The sequence below is a fragment of the Anser brachyrhynchus genome, assembly GCF_964034855.1.
Source record: "Anser brachyrhynchus genome assembly, chromosome: 1".
NCBI classification, from domain to species: Eukaryota; Metazoa; Chordata; class Aves; order Anseriformes; family Anatidae; genus Anser; species Anser brachyrhynchus.
In genome coordinates, this window is record NC_137694.1 from 45,626,371 (window position 1) to 45,645,529 (window position 19,159).

Sequence of the window (19,159 nt, forward strand, 5' to 3'; positions counted from 1 at the left end):
AGTTAGGGGATAGGGAGCATTTTAGCAGAAATGCATGCTGCTCTGTTAAGAGAGACTTCCCTGGTGCATGTAGCTTTGTGCTTTGGAAGGGGGAGGGATGCCTCATTTTAGAGAAGGAACATCAGTTTCTCTGTTTCAATTGCACTAGGAATATAAGCCCTCTTTTCTTACCCCTGTGGTACACTGAAAAAATAGGAGATACAAATATCTCTAATCACTTTAGTCACCTAAGCTAAGTTCTCTGTAGAGTATACAAAGAACAACAGACTCCCCCGTGGCACCTCTTCATCACTCTGCCTTATCTACATGGGGAGGGTAAGGAAATTCATTCAGCTGAAGTTGGTGCCTAAATGTGATAATATCACTATTCCAGCACTTGTATAGTTACACATAGCCCTATGCATATAGCCTTAGTAATACTCCGGAATCTGGACCTCGAAAGAAAGACTTAACTAACTGTGAGAGTCAGTGAAGAGTAAACTAGTGTGGGACTTCACAGAAACTCAGGATATTTGCTCTGTGCAGATTTTCAGTCAGCAGTAAACATGATAGAGCTTATGGTACTTTCAAGCAGTCATATCCAGTATCTCCATACTCTCTCATCAGAGATAAAGTTACTTTGTATTACTTTAAACAGGAAAAGAAATAAAAGTTCTCAAACCATAAAAAATATTCCAGATGCAGAAACAATGAGTCTGCTGCATTTATCTGCAAATGCTTGATAAGGCTCTGGCTTTCCGGATATGGGGTTCATTCGTTCTTTCTTGGAGTACTTGGCTTCAAACTGCGGGCGTATTTCCTCCTAGAGAACAGACAGACAATGTTCATGTACAGTACAGCTAGGAAAGACTCTGTAGGAAACTTCAGATCATTTTTTCAGATCACCGTTAATGAGAATTACACCTTGGAATTCAGCAGCTGGCACAGCTACTATAAAAGCTGAGGTGGGAAATCAGGTATCCGTCATGAGGACTCAAATACATCACTATACCCATAAAACCATATTGGAACCATTTAGTGAACTCCCCAGTTGGCTACTTATCTAAACAATGCTTTTTCAAACTGTATGACTGCAAGCCATGTCATTTCAACATCATTATCACAGGGTTTTCCAGACTGGTATTATCCTATTTATACTGTAACTTTACAACAATGATGGGAGGATACTCCTTTTTCCAAACCCAATTGCTGTTTGCTTGGTAGTTAGGTAACAGCAGCAAAAGACTCTCATTATTTAGAGAGGCCATGCCAGCCAGTATTGCTCAATTCCTTTCTAGCTTGGACAATACTAATAGCAGGAGCAGCTTTCAGCAGCAGACATTTCAAGTCTTGCTTTGCTGTAATACTCTCTTCTGAAATGAAACCTGGGGATTTCTTAGACTGCAACTTGGTTACATCTCTTCACAGCTGTGTTAGAAGACAGGGTTCAGCTGAGACTGTGTGGTTTTCAGCTGCAGTACAGCTCCCCCCTGCTGCCCTGCCATCCAGCAGGTTCACCGCCAGCCTGTCCTGGCTTGTCCTGGGCCACCTCTCCCAAGTCTGACATCAGGGATACTGCCAGAGACAAGGGCAAGCACCAGGCTGCGGGGATGCACTCTGGCAGCTGCTGGCAGACCATATACGTCGGATCGAGTGTTACAGTGCTCTGGTGCATGCTGGAGAACTGGCTCATCATACAGCTGGCTATGAGGAAGCACAGAGGCACCTTTCGACTGCCTTTGCAGCTTTTCTGCCAGGCCTCTGCTTTGCATTTTGTTGTAATAGTTAAGAGCCCAATGCACCGATTTCGTTCACTTCCAACACTTCAGCTGCTCTTAATTGAACTTTGCCTGACTGAAAGTTATTGATTATGGCTATAGGTTAATCATTCTAATAGCTTAGAAATAAGCAGACCTTAAATGGCTACATTGAAACTGGTGAATGTTAGTTGCTCATGCAAGCCTTTAAAACGTGAATAAAAATAAGATATCCTAAAATCCTACATTCTTTTAATAAAATTCCTCTGGGGAAAGAAAAAAAGTCTCATTCTCAGTTTTTTGAAGAATTTTGAAGGCACTTTCAAAAAGGCACTCAGTTTTTTGAAGAATTTTGAAGGCACTTTCTCAATACACTTAATTTCCAAATTCAAACAGCAACTTGGTAACATGCTATTTAAATAAAGATGAGAGTCATGTATGCTTGGCTGCAATGTTTGTCTAAGTATGTGCTTGAGGGAACCAGCACTGCATTAGCTAGTGGCTAAGCTAGACAAGCTAATATCTCTTTTCTCTGCCTATCCCTATGATTAAACACAGACAAAAATCTGCATGTGTAAAAAAAAATTAGAGAAAGTGAGAATGCAACATGACATACAGGAAATAAGCTTCTGAATCTTGGCAGAGCAAAACTTATTTGGGGTATACACAAAGGCAAAGCATGTTTCTGTGGAGGCGGGGTACTACCTCGCTCTTATTCTGCCCTGCTCACATTGTTTCTGCCATATCAGGGCAGAAGGCTGTTGAGAAGACGAGAATCTAGCAAGAGAAACAATACAAGTAATATTACCATGTGCCCAGGGACATCCAAAAGGACAGAGTGTGATGGCATTGAAGCAGGGCACTCGAGAACTGAGCTCTGCAGATTGTGGAAGGGCTCTGCCAGCTGACCCACTGAGCAATATGCAAGAAACCCTTTCTTTTCTGCAGCCCTTTCTAAGCCAAAGCTTGATTACATTTTACGATCTGCACTATAAGGAAGTTTTCTTACTGTACACACCTGTCCATAAATCTAGGTATCTTCTACAATCTCCAGTCAATTCAGATAATGCAAATGCAAATGCTATTTTTATAGATAAATCTCCACACAGAACTGAAACTCTGGCATGAACCTTCATACCTGTTTAATGACACTCAGCAATGCTGAGCACACCTTTGGGAAGGAAGCGGACAGTCCTGTATCTGCCTCACATTAACAATATACAGAAAGTGACACTGAAGAAAAGGAAAAGTGCACTGCAAATAGTGACAGAAGCCATATCTCAGCTCGGAGTCCCAGGAACACGGTGCAGTTGGTTTCTTGTTGCACACCCCAGGCAAGACCCTGTTACTGTCCATGTTTCTCACCTTGCATCTCATTTGCAAGGAAAGAAAATACAGATATGCAGGGCTGAAGGAGGCAGTACACCTTGTGCCCATGTCCCCAGGCTGGGGGACCCAGACACTCCAGGGGCTGTGGCATGCCTTCCTTTAGTGAAAAGCTGTAGTGGTCAGGAATTCACAAGGTCATGTATGTGAATAGTTTGAATTCTCCTTCCTGTTGTCTTAATTGCTTCATTTCTTTGTCTCTTCATTTAGAACAGAAAAGTGACAGTAACGTGATAGGAAGCCCTATAAATCTTTTTTTTTTTTTTTTTTTAATTTCAATCTATTGTTGGTAGGAATTAGCAAATTTCCCTTTGTAGCAGAACATTTTTCAATTTGACAACAAAAATTGAAAGAAGCAAAGGCTAGACATGGCAGCTAATGCTAATAAAAACAACAATTTTCATTAATAGAAGCTTGTGACTTAGAATGGTAATTAGAACTGTTTAATTGATTTCTGTGAAATAGCTAATAAAAGAAGTTGGCTGGGTTTGTCCAGTGCTAACTGAATGGAAATGAGAGATGAAATCTAATTGTCAGAGATTTTATTAGAAAGCAGGATTTTTAGGAGTAACGTTTCACCTTATGGAGACAAAGTTTCACTGACATGTACATCATGATCAACTCCACAAGATGTGACTTTTTCAATCTACAGACATTTCTCAATAAAACAGGCTGTTCTCCTTCCCTCCTTCTCAAACATGCATCATCCAAATTCTCTCTCTCTTTTTTTTTTTTTTTTTCCCCACAGAAGAAACCTTTCTGGTTTCTGGAATATCAAATACAGATTAATGTGTACTGCCTTAGCCCAGACCTTTCTGCACTAGAAGATCTACTCTAAATTTCTTTCTGCAATATATCCTTTTCTTTCAGGAGGTTTCTGAGTTCTTCAACAAGTGAATTCTTGTAGGAATCCAGTCTTTCCTAATCCAAGTATATATTGTCCTGTTTATCCCAGATGTAGAAAGGGAATTAACCAAAAAAACTACCAAAGTCTGAATCTTGATCACTGGGACAATGAGAGCAGAGCCACCCATGGAACTAAGTCTCCTTTGTGAAGGCCATGATTCGCATGTCATCCTGCTTGCAGCTGAAGGCAATTGCAAAGTGAAGGTGGACTTCGAACCACAGAACAGGGAAATAATCTCAATACTTCTTCACCTTGGGACACATGCTTCCAAATCTGTGACTGTCTTGGTGTCAATGTCCAGCAAAGAGCCCGGTGGCAAAGGAAAAGTGCGTTATCTGATACTTTTAGGAGAGAAGTCAGCGATCAGTAGAGCTGACCTTAAAGCAAGAACATTTTTGAGTGCAGCAGGGTTGGGCACTGGCAGCTGTAGCATCTCCAGAGAAGACACCTCTGGGAGGCAAGCAGCTCCCACCTCTGGGACCCCACTGCACACTGAACAAAGTAGAAGGGAGGAGGTGATGTCTCAAATGACAATTGAATACTGATGGTCTGATGTCTGGTCACATAAATCTTTGAGAAGCAGCCAATTGAGTTCTTATTGGCATGTTTAACCTCTAATTCAGGAGGGAAAAGTACCATCTGGCACACTGCTTCTGAAAGGCTTCTGCTTCCTGAGGTAGAGACCGACAAAACTCCCTCCAGAATGGCTCAGTGAATAGCTGTGGAGCAGGTACACTCAACACTGCCCCAGGATACAAGATTACAGCCTTGTTGACAGACCTCACTGGTAAAAGCCTGGTGTGAGAAAAAAGGACCAGCTGACCAGGGAGCAGGTGTCCTCTGAAAATCACTGATATGCATATGCTATTCTGCAGGCCAGACTGAAATAATATGCCAGTGGGACATAAACGTCTCTTATAAAACGTAATGTTATTTGACAAACATCATAAAATAAATGCATCACATTTCTATGAGGATAGTTTCAACTACCAGAAGCTCAGACAGTCTTTATGACTGGATGAGAAAAAATCAAACTCTGTTGCGTGCCTTCTGTCTTTTCAGTTATTCCAGCTGATGGGATGGCTGCCTTTTTATTTATTTATTTATTTATTTATTTATTTATTTATTTTTTCCTAAGACATAGACATGGTACTGCTTTTAGAAATCAGAGAGCAAATCTTACATAGGAAATCTTTCCTCCAGCCTCTGCAAGAGGACAAGAACCTTCAGTGGAAGCAGCAAGGTTGCAAGTAGAGTTGTGGGCATGTGCATGAAGAGGAAACAGAATAAGGACTGGTCCTGAATGGGCTTGGACCTGTGGTTCTCACTCCTAAGAGAAAGGCTCTTCTGAACCTTACCACAGCAGACAGATATTGCTTAGTACTATTATTACAGGAAAGAATAAAAAAAAGAAAAATGAAAAAAAGGAAAAAGGAAAGAGAAAAAAGAAAAAAGAAAAAAGAAAAAAGAAAAAAAAAAGAAACAAGAAAAAAGAAAAAAGAAAAAAGAAAAAAAGAAAAAAGAAAAAAGAAAAAAGAAAAACGAAAAAAGAAAAAAGAAAAGAGGAAAAGAAAAAAAGAAAAGAGGAAAAGGAAAAAAGAAAAAAGAAAAGTTGAAAAGAAAAAAGAAAAGGAGAAAAGAAAAAGAAAAGGAAAAGCAAGGCATCACCTAAAGATAACTTTACCAGGGAATCCAGTATTTGTAAATAAATTGACTATAAAAAAGAAAAAAATGGGTGGATGGCTTTATAAATCTGCATAAATCCCAATTCCAGGAAGCTTAAATGGCAAAAGGTGCAGACATATCCCATTCCATGAATGTCTGCCAGACCCGTCTTCCTGGGGGAAAAAAAAAAAAAAGAAGACTTGGTGGTGTATTTTTTCAGTCCAAAGGTTTCTTCTCCTTGTGGAACACTGAACTGGAATCCTGTCCTGACTTAAAGTTTGATATATCTGTATTCTGCCCTACCTGCCAGCAGCAGCAGTGGCCTTTTTGCAACTAGCCAAGAGGGACAAGATCACTGCAATTCAATGGTGATCAATATCTGAAGCTCAGGCAGGACTGTCTCAGTGTCCTCTCTCTGTTACTCATCAGCATTGGCAAGAGCAGGCTGCTAATCTCAGGAGAGGTAAATCAGTATCAGTGTTCTCTAAATATACCAGAAAAGTCCTGAAGTGATGAAGACTTGGCAGCCTATGTGCACGAATACTGATAATCCTGTTGATATAAAGAAACCAGTATCTAGTTGTGTAAGTTATTTCACTTCAGGTTCTTGGCTTATTTTCCTAGTCATTAAGCATTTCAAAAAACAAACAAACAAATGAACAAATGAAAAAACCAACAAAAACAAACAGACAAACCAAATCAAAACAAAAACACACAGACACAAAAACCATCCTACCAGCAAATGAGCAATTGTATCATGTCATGGCCTCAATGAACTACTTTGCCTCATGGACAAAAAGCCCATAACTCAGAAGTCTGCTTCTCTGCTGGCAAGACTAGTGAAAAAGATTTTTTTTTCCATGGAGGCAGCAATATAGAAGTTCAGCTGTATTCATACCACTCCAGCAGTCTCTTACAGTCCCTCCATGAACTTCAGTACAGTCTCTGGAGAGTAAGGAAAGCAAACTGTGGACACCTGTACATCCAAATCCCACTCAAGGAACAATTTTCCTGCCACACCCACAGAATCTTGCTTTTCTCCCGCACAATAAAACCTGCTAGTTCTCCTTAGACATCAGTTCTCAGTCCCAAGAGCACGGTGTTCCTTTCTAGTAACCACCACGGGAAATGATTAAGACCGCTTTTCACTGTTTGCTACTTTAAGGGACTTCTTCTGCCAGCAGGGAATGAATTAAGTGCATTGGGTTGGTTTAACTCCTTCAGTTTGGATTTGCAAAGGTGTAAAAGAGAGGCTGGTTTGCCCTGGGGAAAGTTTCTTCACATTCCAGAGGAAACATCTAAGGAAAAAAATGCTTATTTTCTAGTTTATGAAGTTTTGAAGAATGAATTAAAAATAAATCCGAAAGAAAAATGTTCTTACATTTTTAACCAAATCTTTTTGTATTGATGATTAGAGTACATTTTTTTTAATACAAACCTCTTCTTCTTCCCAGTCTATCAAGTCCCAGTCATAAGCAATTACTGCTCGCCTTCTTTTCCAAAACTCCAGAAAAACAGTAGCTGAAGCAAACAGAAAAACAAAAACAAAAACAAAACCACACGGAATTGTTATTAAGACTAGAAAATGTTAAGTACTATCACAGAGCTGTTGAATGAAGCTGTTGCGTTATTTTCATCTCTTTGCATAAAAGGGTTCTTTTGAACAAGAAATCAGGCTGATGATCAAAACTGCTTTTAAAACGTATTGCTTTCTAAGGATTACTCTGCTTGTGTCAAGTATGATTGAGGCTTTAGAGATTTCACTTAGTGCTTAATGAAAATGTTTAATTTCTAACCAACCAAGGGAGGACTCTCAAAAAATAAAATTGTTCCTATGAGTCATCATTACTAAACACAGCAGACTTCTGATGAAGCTAAGTTTACTGAGGCTACTGTAGATAACGAAGTAACTTTCCTTCTTTGAAGATGATTTAAAATACACAGGAAATGGAATCCAGGGGAAGCCTATTCAGGTGAATGTGCAAATCTGCTGACTACTACTGAAGAAAATGGAATATTTGTCTTACACTTTTCTAATCCAGATGATGTCTTTTACCCTACATGATTGTGTATATATAGTGTGTCACACAGCTGACAATTAAACATTCTGTGCTGAATAGCATTTAATGACAGAGTTCAAGATGCTGTAATGTTCTTGTACATGACTGTGCTTCCACTTTGTGATGGAAAGAACAACCAAGGAAGCTCTCAGTCATCCAATCATACATTCATATTCTGGAGATTAATACTGAATGACTATTTATGGTTAGACTTTTAAAAATTTATTTTGTTAAAAGAATATGTGAGCTCCCACTGTGAGGTTTAGATCTTGCATTTACTGCTCAGTGAAAAGCATCTGACTGAAAACCATGAAGAACATAAACCTTTTTGTTCATGAACTAGGACAGTATCTGCTGTAACAGCGTCATGATAGCCTGGCAATATGTCCCACATCCAGTTCTAAAAGGATCTCCTTAATGGACCATCTGCCTTACTGCAGCATATTGATAATGACATGCTATCATACTAAGCACTGGAGTAAGTTTGGTGAATTTTTTAGCCAGGAAGAATTATTATAGTTTAATGCATCAGTCAGTGCAGCTAAGATATGCTTAGAAAATGAACACTGCAAGCAGATCAGGAAAGATATCAAAAAGCATGTTTAAGGAGGTAGTTTTTCTGTTTGAAGGCATTTTCATATATCATGCCATCCTCATTCTGAAAGCTGTAGTCCTGTTACAGCAGGTAACCAGCTACTTTAATATAATTAAGGAAGTCAGTTAATCTCCTGATCCTAATGTCTATGACTTTTTACAATAATTGCAGTGTGATTGGTTGGGATCAACAAAACTACTAAGTGCTAATGAGGCTCTGCTGCTGCTGCTGCTGAACTACCACATTGGTTCATTCCTTGACTTGTCTTCTGGTGGAGCTGATTCTCTCCTATCAGCTCATGCTGATTTATTTTGTACAGGCTAAGCAAGTAGCCCTGCCCTTTTTGGAGTTCTGGGAGAAACAAGTCTGATTGACTACTGCCACTCTGCTTCCATACCAAAAAGCAGCTGGAAGCAGAACTTAAGTGGGTGTATGAGTACACAGGCCTGAACCTCTCAGATACATCTATGACAAATTGTACTTACTTTCTTTCTTGTTTTTCACTCACCTGTAGTGAGGACTCTACTCACACTATATTTAGAATATTTAGCACCTGTCAGAGTTAGTAGGTGCAGTTTCTGAAGCTTCTTTTGAAAGCTATTTTCAAATCATTAAGTATAAACTAGGATGAGCTCTACAACTCTGTTCTAGCTTTTACTGTACCACACTCCCCTCTATCCAGGTCATATGCAGTTGTCCCTTGCTAGATATTATAAAATGTGCTATAAATAATCGTCTTTGATTGATTCACTGTACTACTGATGTCTTCTCAAAAGTATTGCATTTTGAAATTTCTCTGCTCCTTTTGAAGTAACCACTAATAGCCTATATCACAGTTCAGCATTCTTTTCTGACTTTGACAGCGTAACATGACACAGTTGTACTTACTGTCCTCCTATTTTCCAACTGGTATATTTAAACCAGATGCTAATAATTCTCCAAAAACCCTGCTTGGAATTTTGAATTTCTCATTGGCCTTAACTCCCAGGTCTTTTGATATATATATATATATATATATATATTGTATATTATTTTTGCCCTGCTTTAGAGATCAGCCTTGCAACTCAAACTTCAGCTTCCACTCGAATAAACAGCTCTCTTAATATCACCTCCTCTGATACTTTTGAACCAAGTTATGATCTTGTCTAGTAATGCAAATGGCCTTTTGCAGCAAACAGCTTAGTCCTGACTTTCTCTCAGAAATTCTCTCCCTACTGTATTTAAGAACACCTTTTAATATATCTATTCTCACCTTTAGAATATGTTCTACATGCCACTACTACTGCTAAAGGACCTCCTTAAATTCTGTCTCCTCAGAGAGCACATCAACGTGAATGTTTTATGCTAGTGGCAGGGTTTTTAGGAATATAGTATCTTTTATTAGACCACATGATATATTTAGAAAAATGTTTTATGTTGGCATTTCTTATTGCTTGGAAAAAAAGTGTTAAGATTTTCATGTAAGGCCTTTTTTTCCTCTCCCGACTTTGTCTTTCAGCAAGTGTTCTAATGCTATCTCCTTTATCAAAGGAAACATGCTTGTAGATAGACAAGAAGAGATTATAAAAAGGACTTTTCTTGCATCCCATAGTCCCCCAAAGATATGCAGAGGAATGAACCAACATCAGTCCACTGTGTCTCTAGCAAAGCATTAGAAATGATAAATAGTTGGACTTTCTAGTTGAACTTTGCTGTTGAGCTTCAGGCAATGTCTAGACAGTGACATTTTTGCACTGGCTTTCTCCAGTACTGGAAAAGCAAAAGTTTCCTCCAACTGGAAAAGCAAAAACTACTTTTTGTCTGGCTTACAACAGTATAGTGGAAGTCAAATGATTTACCTATTTTTTTTTTTCTTTTCTGAGAATTACTTCTTTCTGCACTTTAAATGACAACATTTATTTGGAATGAACATGTTTCTCTCATATTCTGTCTTTGCTATGAATCCAGTTCGGATAGAAAAAACAGAGAATGAGTCTTTCCCAGAAACTGGACCTATGATTTTGTCAAGCTTGACATATCTCAAGGCATACATAAAGGGTAAAGTGTAGGTGGTTCCCTCTAGCACAGAAACACAAAAACTACTATTGCTTCCCTCTTTTTGAAAGCTTTGATCATCTGAAAAACATTATTAAGACTACAGATTCTCAAAAGGAAAATTATTCTGCAGTTTCTGAGGCGAAACTGAGCATCAATGACAGTCTGTCCACCAAAAAAAAGAGTATTAGTGATTCTAGGAACTTATTGTTTCCTATAAACAGCAGAGAGTTATAGCTTTGACCATTTTGGAAGGATTTTTTCTTTCAACAGAAGCTCCAATACACAAAAGTTTAGAAAAACTACCAGGAAATTCCTTCAGTGTACTAAAGGAAGAATTTTGTTCTTTGCTCCATCAATTTAAAATAAAAATTACCTTAAGTCTTTTGTCTTTTGTATATACTTTAGTTAGTGTATTTTTTTCCTATTATATGATTTACTTTCACTTCTTATGTAGTACTTTGCTTAAATAAGGCAGAAATACAACAAGTGAAGTGGTGGGTCAAAATATTTTTTTGATGATAAGTGTGTTTCTCATCCAGTATTTCCTGGTGCACTTGGCAATTCCACCCTTACTCTGATGGGACCCACTTCCTTCACAATGAAGCATTATAAAAGATGGGTACCTGTGCTTCAGAGTACTACAGCCAGGCTCTTTGCTTCTCCACTGCTCAAGCAGCCCACTTGTGGGGTGTGATGTTTGTGGTGGTGATTTCTCTCCCTAGGGTAGCCACAGCAGTTTTTTCATCATCTGGAGATGCATTTTATTTCTATTTATAAAGCAAGCAGGTAGCCTGCTTTGTCCATCAACTAAAGATGACTTTAGAATAAAAGGAAGAAAACAACCTTTTTCTTCAAAGAAAGCCCAACCACGCCTGGTTTCTGAAACCCCCACAAAAATGGCTGAGACTTCTCCCTCAGGATGGGAATTTACCAATGTATTTAAAGACGCTGAAAAAGGTTCTTTGGATAATAAGGCAGTGGCACTGCCATCATCATTTTGTATGTCACTCTCTGTCAAACTGGATCACCCCCCACGTGCCCAAAGATGAGCTGGCGTGGAAGAAGACCGGCCTGGCTCAACAGAGAGTTGCGGCTGGAGCTTAGCAGAAAAAAGAGGGTTTATAATCTTTGGAAAAAAGGGCGGGCCACTGAGGAGGACTACAAGGATGTAGCGAGGCTGTGCAGGGAGAAAATTAGAAAGGCCAAAGCTCATCTGGAGCTCAACCTGGCTACTGCCGTTAAAGACAACAAAAAATCCTTTTACAAATACATCAACGCGAAACGGAGGACTAGGGAGAATTTCCATCCTTTACTGGATGCGAGGGGAAACCTAGTTACTAAGGATGAGGAAAAGGCTGAGGTGCTTAATGCCGCCTTTGCCTCAGTCTTTAGCGGCAATACCGGTTGTTCTCCGGACACCCAGTGCCCTGAGCTGGTGGAAGGGGATGGGGAGCTGGATGTGGCCTTCACTATCCATGAGGAAATGGTTGGCGACCTGCTACGGAGCTTGGATGTGCGCAAGTCGATGGGGCCGGATGGGATCCACCCGAGGGTACTGAGAGAACTGGCGGAGGAGCTGGCCGAGCCGCTTTCCATCATTTATCGGCAGTCCTGGCTATCGGGGGAGGTCCCGGTTGACTGGCGGCTAGCCAATGTGACGCCTATCTATAAGAAGGGCCGCAGGGCAGACCCGGGGAACTATAGGCCTGTCAGTTTGACCTCAGTGCCGGCGAAGCTCATGGAGCAGATTATCTTGAGGGTCATCACGCAGCACTTGCAGGGCAAGCAGGCGATCAGGCCCAGTCAGCATGGGTTTATGAAAGGCAGGTCCTGCTTGACGAACCTGATCTCCTTCTATGACCAAGTGACGCGCTTGGTGGATGAGGGAAAGGCTGTGGACGTGGTCTACCTTGACCTCAGTAAGGCTTTTGACACCGTTCCCCACAACATTCTCCTCAAGAAACTGGCTGCTCGGGGCTTGGACTGGCGTACGCTTCGCTGGGTTAGAAACTGGCTGGATGGCCGGGCCCAGAGAGTTGTGGTGAATGGAGTCAAATCTGGTTGGAGGCCGGTCACTAGTGGAGTCCCCCAGGGCTCGGTACTGGGGCCGGTCCTCTTTAATATCTTTATTGATGATCTGGATGAGGGCGTCCAGTGCACCCTCAGTAAGTTTGCAGATGACACCAAGCTAAGTGCGTGTGTCGATCTGCTCGAGGGCAGGAAGGCTCTGCAGGAGGATCTGCATAGGCTGGAGCGATGGGCTGAGGTCAACTGCATGAAGTTCAACAAGGCCAAGTGCCGGGTCCTGCACCTGGGCTGCAACAACCCCAAGCAGAGCTACAGGCTGGGAGATGAGTGGCTGGAAAGCTGCCTGGCCGAGAAGGACCTGGGAGTATTGGTGGATAGTCGGCTGAATATGAGCCAGCAGTGTGCCCAGGTGGCCAAGAAGGCCAACGGCATCCTGGCCTGTATAAGAAGCAGTGTGGCCAGCAGGTCGAGGGAAGTGATTGTGCCCCTGTACTCGGCTCTGGTGAGGCCGCACCTCGAGTACTGTGTTCAGTTTTGGGCCCCTCGCTACAGGAAGGACATGGACGTGCTCGAGCGAGTCCAGAGAAGGGCGACCAAGCTTGTGAGGGGTCTGGAGAACAAGTCTTACGAGGAGCGGCTGAGGGAGCTGGGCTTGTTCAGCCTGGAGAAGAGGAGGCTCAGGGGCGACCTCATCGCTCTCTACAGTTACCTGAAAGGAGGCTGTAGAGAGGTGGGGGTTGGTCTATTCTCCCACGTGCCTGGTGACAGGACGAGGGGGAATGGGCTAAAGTTGCGACAGGGGAGTTTTAGGTTGGATGTTAGGAAGTACTTCTTTACCTAAAGGGTTATTAAGCATTGGAATGGGCTGCCCAGGGAGGTGGTGGAGTCACCATCCCTGGAGGTCTTTAAAAGACGTTTAGATGTAGAGCTTAGGGATATGGTTTAGTGGAGTACTTAGTGTTAGGTCGGAGGTTGGACTCGATGATCTTGAGGTCTCTTCCAACCTAGAAAAATCTGTGAATCTGTGAATCTGTGAATCTAGAAGGCTGAATTTTTCTTAGCCAATTTGTCACCTGCTTGCCATTTGTTTCACTCTGACAGAAAAATCATTTCCATGATCAAAATGCTATCATTGCTTCTTCTCTTCTCCTACGATTTACTGAAATGAAGGTAACACCTGCAGCTGCCAGTAGGCTTACTGCAGACTGAGAATCTATTTAAGACAGGAGGTAAGCCAACTCATAAACACAGGACCATAAAATCACTGAGAAGTGTGGTTTTCCTTATGCTAATGCAGATTTAGCCCTAACTGTATTGAGAATATCTCCATAATCTCACTGTTGTCTCAGCCAAGTGTTACTCAAGGGACTAGATTTTGGGTGGAGTCATAGCACTGGCCCATTCCCCAAACCATCACCCTATACTCACACCCTCCTTCCCGTTGCTGCCTCTACATCCCTCTGGGTGGCAAGCTCACAGGCACAGTGTAATCAAACAGAAGTGGGGGAGAAAGTCCTTGCCCTAGCTACTGTCCTATAGTCGCTTTCCACTAGCCAAAAATACACAGAGGACAACTTTTATTGTATTTTTTACTTTCTTCCCTGTGTGCTTAGGTGCTGGAGATGCACGGATGGGCAGTGCAATCCCCAGACCTGACAGGCTGGTGCGAAGACAACCCCCGAGGGCACTGGGGCTTGTAGTCTGACAGTGATACCTAAGAAGAGAGAAGAAGGAGAAGCTGACCCAAGTGGGGTGCAGCTTCTATCAACTAGAGCTAGGAGAGAGAGAAAGCCTACTCAACTAGGCACGCTCAGCTGGCCCAGCCTTCTCCCAGACATGGGAGACAGCAGGCATGGCTATGTGAGTAAGGGACTTCCCTTCCCTAGAGCTGCTTTTTCCCTGTTTATGGGCAGTGCTAAGACATAGGTGCACAGTTGTTTCCAGGAAGCAGTTTTACTACTAAGGAAGAACAAAAACACTGGTGCAAAAAGCTTCACTCCAAAGACACACTCACCAACAATTAGAAACAGTGGTACACACATTCTGCTAACCTGTCAATTTTCCTATCTGAGATGAAAGTCCCTGTCTTGGAAATTCTCATCTTCCGTAAGCATATGGAAAAGAGGTTGGAAAAGCTAGGTATGCCCCTCAAAATTTCTTTAAGGCTTGACTTAGAAATTTTTGGTGATGCTCAGCTCTAGTGAAGCTCTAAAACAAAGCTGGAAATACAAAGGAGAAACAAAAAATCTGTACATTCTGTGGGTTTTTCCCTTAATATAACTTGTGATATTTTAATAGCATCAATATTACATGAAATGTCATGAATAGGCTTGATTAGAATATGACTTAATTTAATTAGTCGACTTAGACAAAAGCATAGTTTTGGAGGAAGGAACTAAGGCAGACCACTAAGATAATTTATCTTCTCCTGATGGCTCTGGCACTGTCTTTTGGATCTCTCTTGCAGTTCAGTAAAGAGATTCACAGATAAAAATGGAGATTATAAAAATTAATTTGACATCTTTCCCAAGCAGTTTAAGATGTGAATAAGAACTGGAAAACAATGACTAGGTCAGGATAGCTCAAGTACCTGGAGTTGTGAGATGGAAGCCATTTCTGAGGCACCTCATTAAGCCATTTTCTAAAGGTGTTAACCTTCTCTCAAGACAGTGTAGTAGCAGCAAAACATCTTGGCATGCTCAGGGCATGTTTGAAAGACTTTATGTGTTGCTAGAAATGACTGTTTCTTGTCTTGAATTCTGCCTACAAGACTACAGTAGGCAAAATAGTTGAGCCAAAAATAGAACTGTCCTATGGGCAAAATTCAGCCTCCATGGCAACGGTTAGACCAATTTCGGATCAGTTTGTCATTCAAATAATTTTCAATTTATTTCATCAGATTCTTGCTTTGATTACAAACAGCTCACATGTATTTAAGCTTTACTGCCTTTCTGCAGGGAAGGTAAAACAATGCATTAATACATTTTAGTGAAGACAGAAAACTGGGCTTCCCTAAGCTAAGAGAAGCCCTAAGTATTAGCAGGCCTCAAAAACACACACAAAACCAGAATATAACTACCTGCACACACAGACACTGTATGTTGCATACTTTTTTTTTAAAAAAATTAAAATGATTATCACATAAAAAAATGATTTAAATCATTTCCATATTCCTTCTGCAGAAATAGAAAATAAGCAAGCCTATATTGTTTTCCTCAGTGTCTAAAAAAAAAGTGTGCTGGAAATTACAAAGACCTATGTTGCATCACAAGGTTTATGAAAAGCATTCTGCAGTCACTCATATTAAAACAAAAACTTACCCCACACTGCCATGAAAACAGCAAAAAAGACAGTAGCTCCATTGTCAAAAAGGTGTGTTACCTGATGGGGATATTAATAATCTGATCAATTTATGATAATATGGCTTTATTTTCTATTTTCCCCTAATAAAATTAGCACAATCATGAGTGCAGCTGGCCTGACAATCCTGAGGACTGAAACCCTTCCCTTGTTGTATGACATGCACCTGTCAATGAACTCCATATCAACTGACTAGTCACCAGCCTGGCCTGGGACTCACCCCTGCCAACAGTAAGCATGAGCATAATTTCAGACCCAAAGCATTCATTTTATGGAGCCACTTACAAAGGATGGATCATAAGATAATAGTTGATGCCAAGGACACCGTAGCACATGCATCTAGGATGTGACCTCTGGGACTGCTGAATCTGTAAGTGCAAATTGCATTCAAGTGTTTTACAGCCCAAACTGTGTCCTCGTAAAAGACAATGGATGTTAACATTGGCTGAATTTGATCTGTCCTTTGAAGATTTTATCTACCCAAGCTCACTAAAGACAAATGCAAAAGGTGAAAGGAATTCTATTACCAGGAAAACATTTCTACTTGAATAGTTTAAAATGTACCTTGGCATAAACACAGCTGTCTGACAACCTCATGAAGGGACAGTATTTATCACATATAGGACACATTATGATATCTGTAGCTTGACAGACTTCTTTACTGGAAAAATCAAGAAGATAAAAGTTAATAGTTTGATGCACAACAATCAGTCATAGAATAGATTGATAGGTTTCACTAATAAAAGTCAGTTACTTATTGAACAATATTGGTTCTTTCTGTAACTGAAGCCAAGATGTACACAACTGTATGTGCCTAATTAAGATTTGTTCACTATCCAAGACTTCAGCATTTGTAGTCCTAGCTGCAAGGAACAGTTCTTCAAGGCCAACTCAACAGTAGCTCTTTACCATTTCCAGCTTCTCTTTGAGTCAGAAGTGACCTTCAGCTGGACAAGGGTGAGAATGAGCACAGGTAAGCTTGACTCAAGGATTCTCTCAAGGATTGTTTTAAGTGGGCAAGAAAACAGAGGTGGGGCACTCAGCAGAAGACTGAGGGGGTTCTTTGTCTGAAAAATGCCTCACTGAGGTGGACCTTTGGAAAAGGCCTTGAAGAGAGTGAAAATTCCCCACTCTTCACCTGGTCTGTTATGACTGCAGTGAAGGAGCCCAAGCTCTACTTTTCCTACTTCATGCTGAGAGGCCAACACCATCAGGAACTGGAACTGGGCTAGAAACATTGCCTCCCATTCCAGTTTAGGAACACAAAACAAGGGAAGCTCAAAACTGGGTATCTTACAAGTACCAAAGAGTCTTTTCCTGAGTATTCATTCAACAGTTCAAAATTAAATAATTGACTATATGTACTAAGATCTCTTACATTATTCATAATATCCCAAAGCTGTAATTTCTATTATGAAAGTGTCCACATTACCTGACTTGGCAGTGGTTCAAAGTGGTGACTCCATACAAAAACACAAACAATCCAATGAAGGCAGCTGGGAAGAGCATCCCTGTGTACCAGCCTAACCAGGCAAAGTACAGCCCAATTTTCTCACCAAAGTATCGTCTGTTTTAAAATACAACACAGAGAAATTACCTGTCAATTAGAATAAATCTGCTTAATCATTCTTGTTAATAGAAAATAAATATTTCTATTATACCTGAAGAGCAGAGCCAGACCTTCCTAAAGAAAAAGACTGCAATTAGGCTTCTCAATCCACACTGAGGAATCTGCCCATTTCTAAAATGAATTTAAATATTCACTAAACACAGTTCATAATGAAATTACTGGAGACACTGGAGAGGAAACACTGAGAACATTAAAAAAATAGTTCTTTATGTCTGGGAAACTGATGAATTTGAGCTGAGTAACTGTATTTCCCAAGTAATTTCATTGAAATCAGTTTCATCACTAAAAATGGTATAACGGAAAAAAAAAAGACTTGAGCCCAAATTATTTCTAAGAAATTAATTAACTAGAGGTTATTCTCCAATCAAGTTTATTTTCATTTGCTTATTTCTTTTCTTATCTCAGTTCCTGGAAAATTAATCTCATGACTGTAACACAGGTGTAGAGTAGAGTGCAAGCGATGTAAAGAAATTATGTTTCATTTTACACTGATTTGAGGAAAATAGTCTGAATCAACACTAATCTGTTAGCTATATTGTTTAAAAACTAACAGCAATGTGATCAGGAACTTCCTATTTGTGACATATTCATTGGTATTTTTCCTCTTCCCAAACACAATCACACTTTATGTATCAATGAACACGTCCAGCACGTAAAAAATCTTCTGGACGTATCAGCATAGGAGCAGTCTGCATGCGTTGTCCTGTGTTTGGGTATTATGTGTACCGTATGCTCTGATCACATTAGAATGCTTTACAAATTAGTATGTAATGAGCATGAATACGATGGAATTTTTAAGAGATTATTTGCAAGAATAGTTTTAAAGAAGGAGGTAAAATAGGTAAAATGATATTCTTGCACTTCAGAGACTTCATGGACAACTTAAAAGTGCATGTCAAGTGAATTTGAGAACAGCGGCTGATGAAAACCCACATTTACACTAATGATGAAACTTCTGATCTCTCCGGAAAAAAAGTGAAGTGAGCTAGCATTGCTGGCTCCTTTATGCTACCAGAACACATTTTTTTTGGTAGAACTTTCAAAGTCAGGAAGAGCCCCACAATGGGCTTTGGGGCTGGAGGCAGTGGGGAAGAGAAAGAAACACTTGGTCTGGAATAGACAAAATCATCAGTTTTCAAATGAATGTCAAGATTTTCCAGCATTAGAAATATCTGTCAGAGCCCAGCTCACACTTTGCTGGATGATAGGAAGAAAACTGACCTACACTGTTTATTATCAGTTGAGTTTACCAACATTGCATCAGAGGCCAAATACTGTCATGTTGTTTTTATTCTTCTGTCATTCAACAGAGAAACAAATTTTGGGGCTAAAGAGGTGGTAAGCTAACAATAACATACTCAGTTCTGACAAGGGCAGCAGGTCTGGTTATAAAAAGACACACTGGAAACTGCTTTTTGAGCCCTGACTTAGGAGAGTTAGTGAACCTTTTGGCCTTATTCTTTGTCTGACACACAGGATATAAAGCTGTGTCTGCTCCACTGAAAAAGAAAGTTCATATTTTAAGCTTTCTTCCAATTAATATTTATGGACTTATTTTCCCCATGTACATAGTTCAAAGTAAACCTAACATTCATCAAGATTTATCTTTTTGTTTCATTCCCTGCATTCAGGGATGAATGTTGCCCCTAATGTCTGCAATGAAAGGAAAAGGCACATTTCCCTTTTGTGAGGCCACTTGTGAACCTGGTTTTAAAAATAAGTGCTGTATGCAGACTTTTACTTTTGTGCCTATTG

The 19,159-nt window shown here is 40.4% G+C and overlaps 1 protein-coding gene across 3 annotated transcripts in view; it reads right to left on the reverse strand.

The window, feature by feature from the left end:
- Positions 1-19,159, reverse strand: part of ANO4 (anoctamin 4) — a 224,567-nt gene that overhangs the window by 30,360 nt on the left and 175,048 nt on the right. For all 3 annotated transcript variants that reach the window (XM_080595542.1, XM_080595543.1, XM_080595544.1), the window contains 5 exons: positions 17,207-17,341; positions 16,339-16,435; positions 15,735-15,795; positions 7,133-7,215; positions 662-802 (listed from right to left, as the gene is read on the reverse strand). In XM_080595542.1, the coding sequence (XP_080451668.1) occupies positions 662-802; positions 7,133-7,215; positions 15,735-15,795; positions 16,339-16,435; positions 17,207-17,341 (517 nt within the window). The remainder of the gene's footprint in view (positions 1-661; positions 803-7,132; positions 7,216-15,734; positions 15,796-16,338; positions 16,436-17,206; positions 17,342-19,159) is intronic.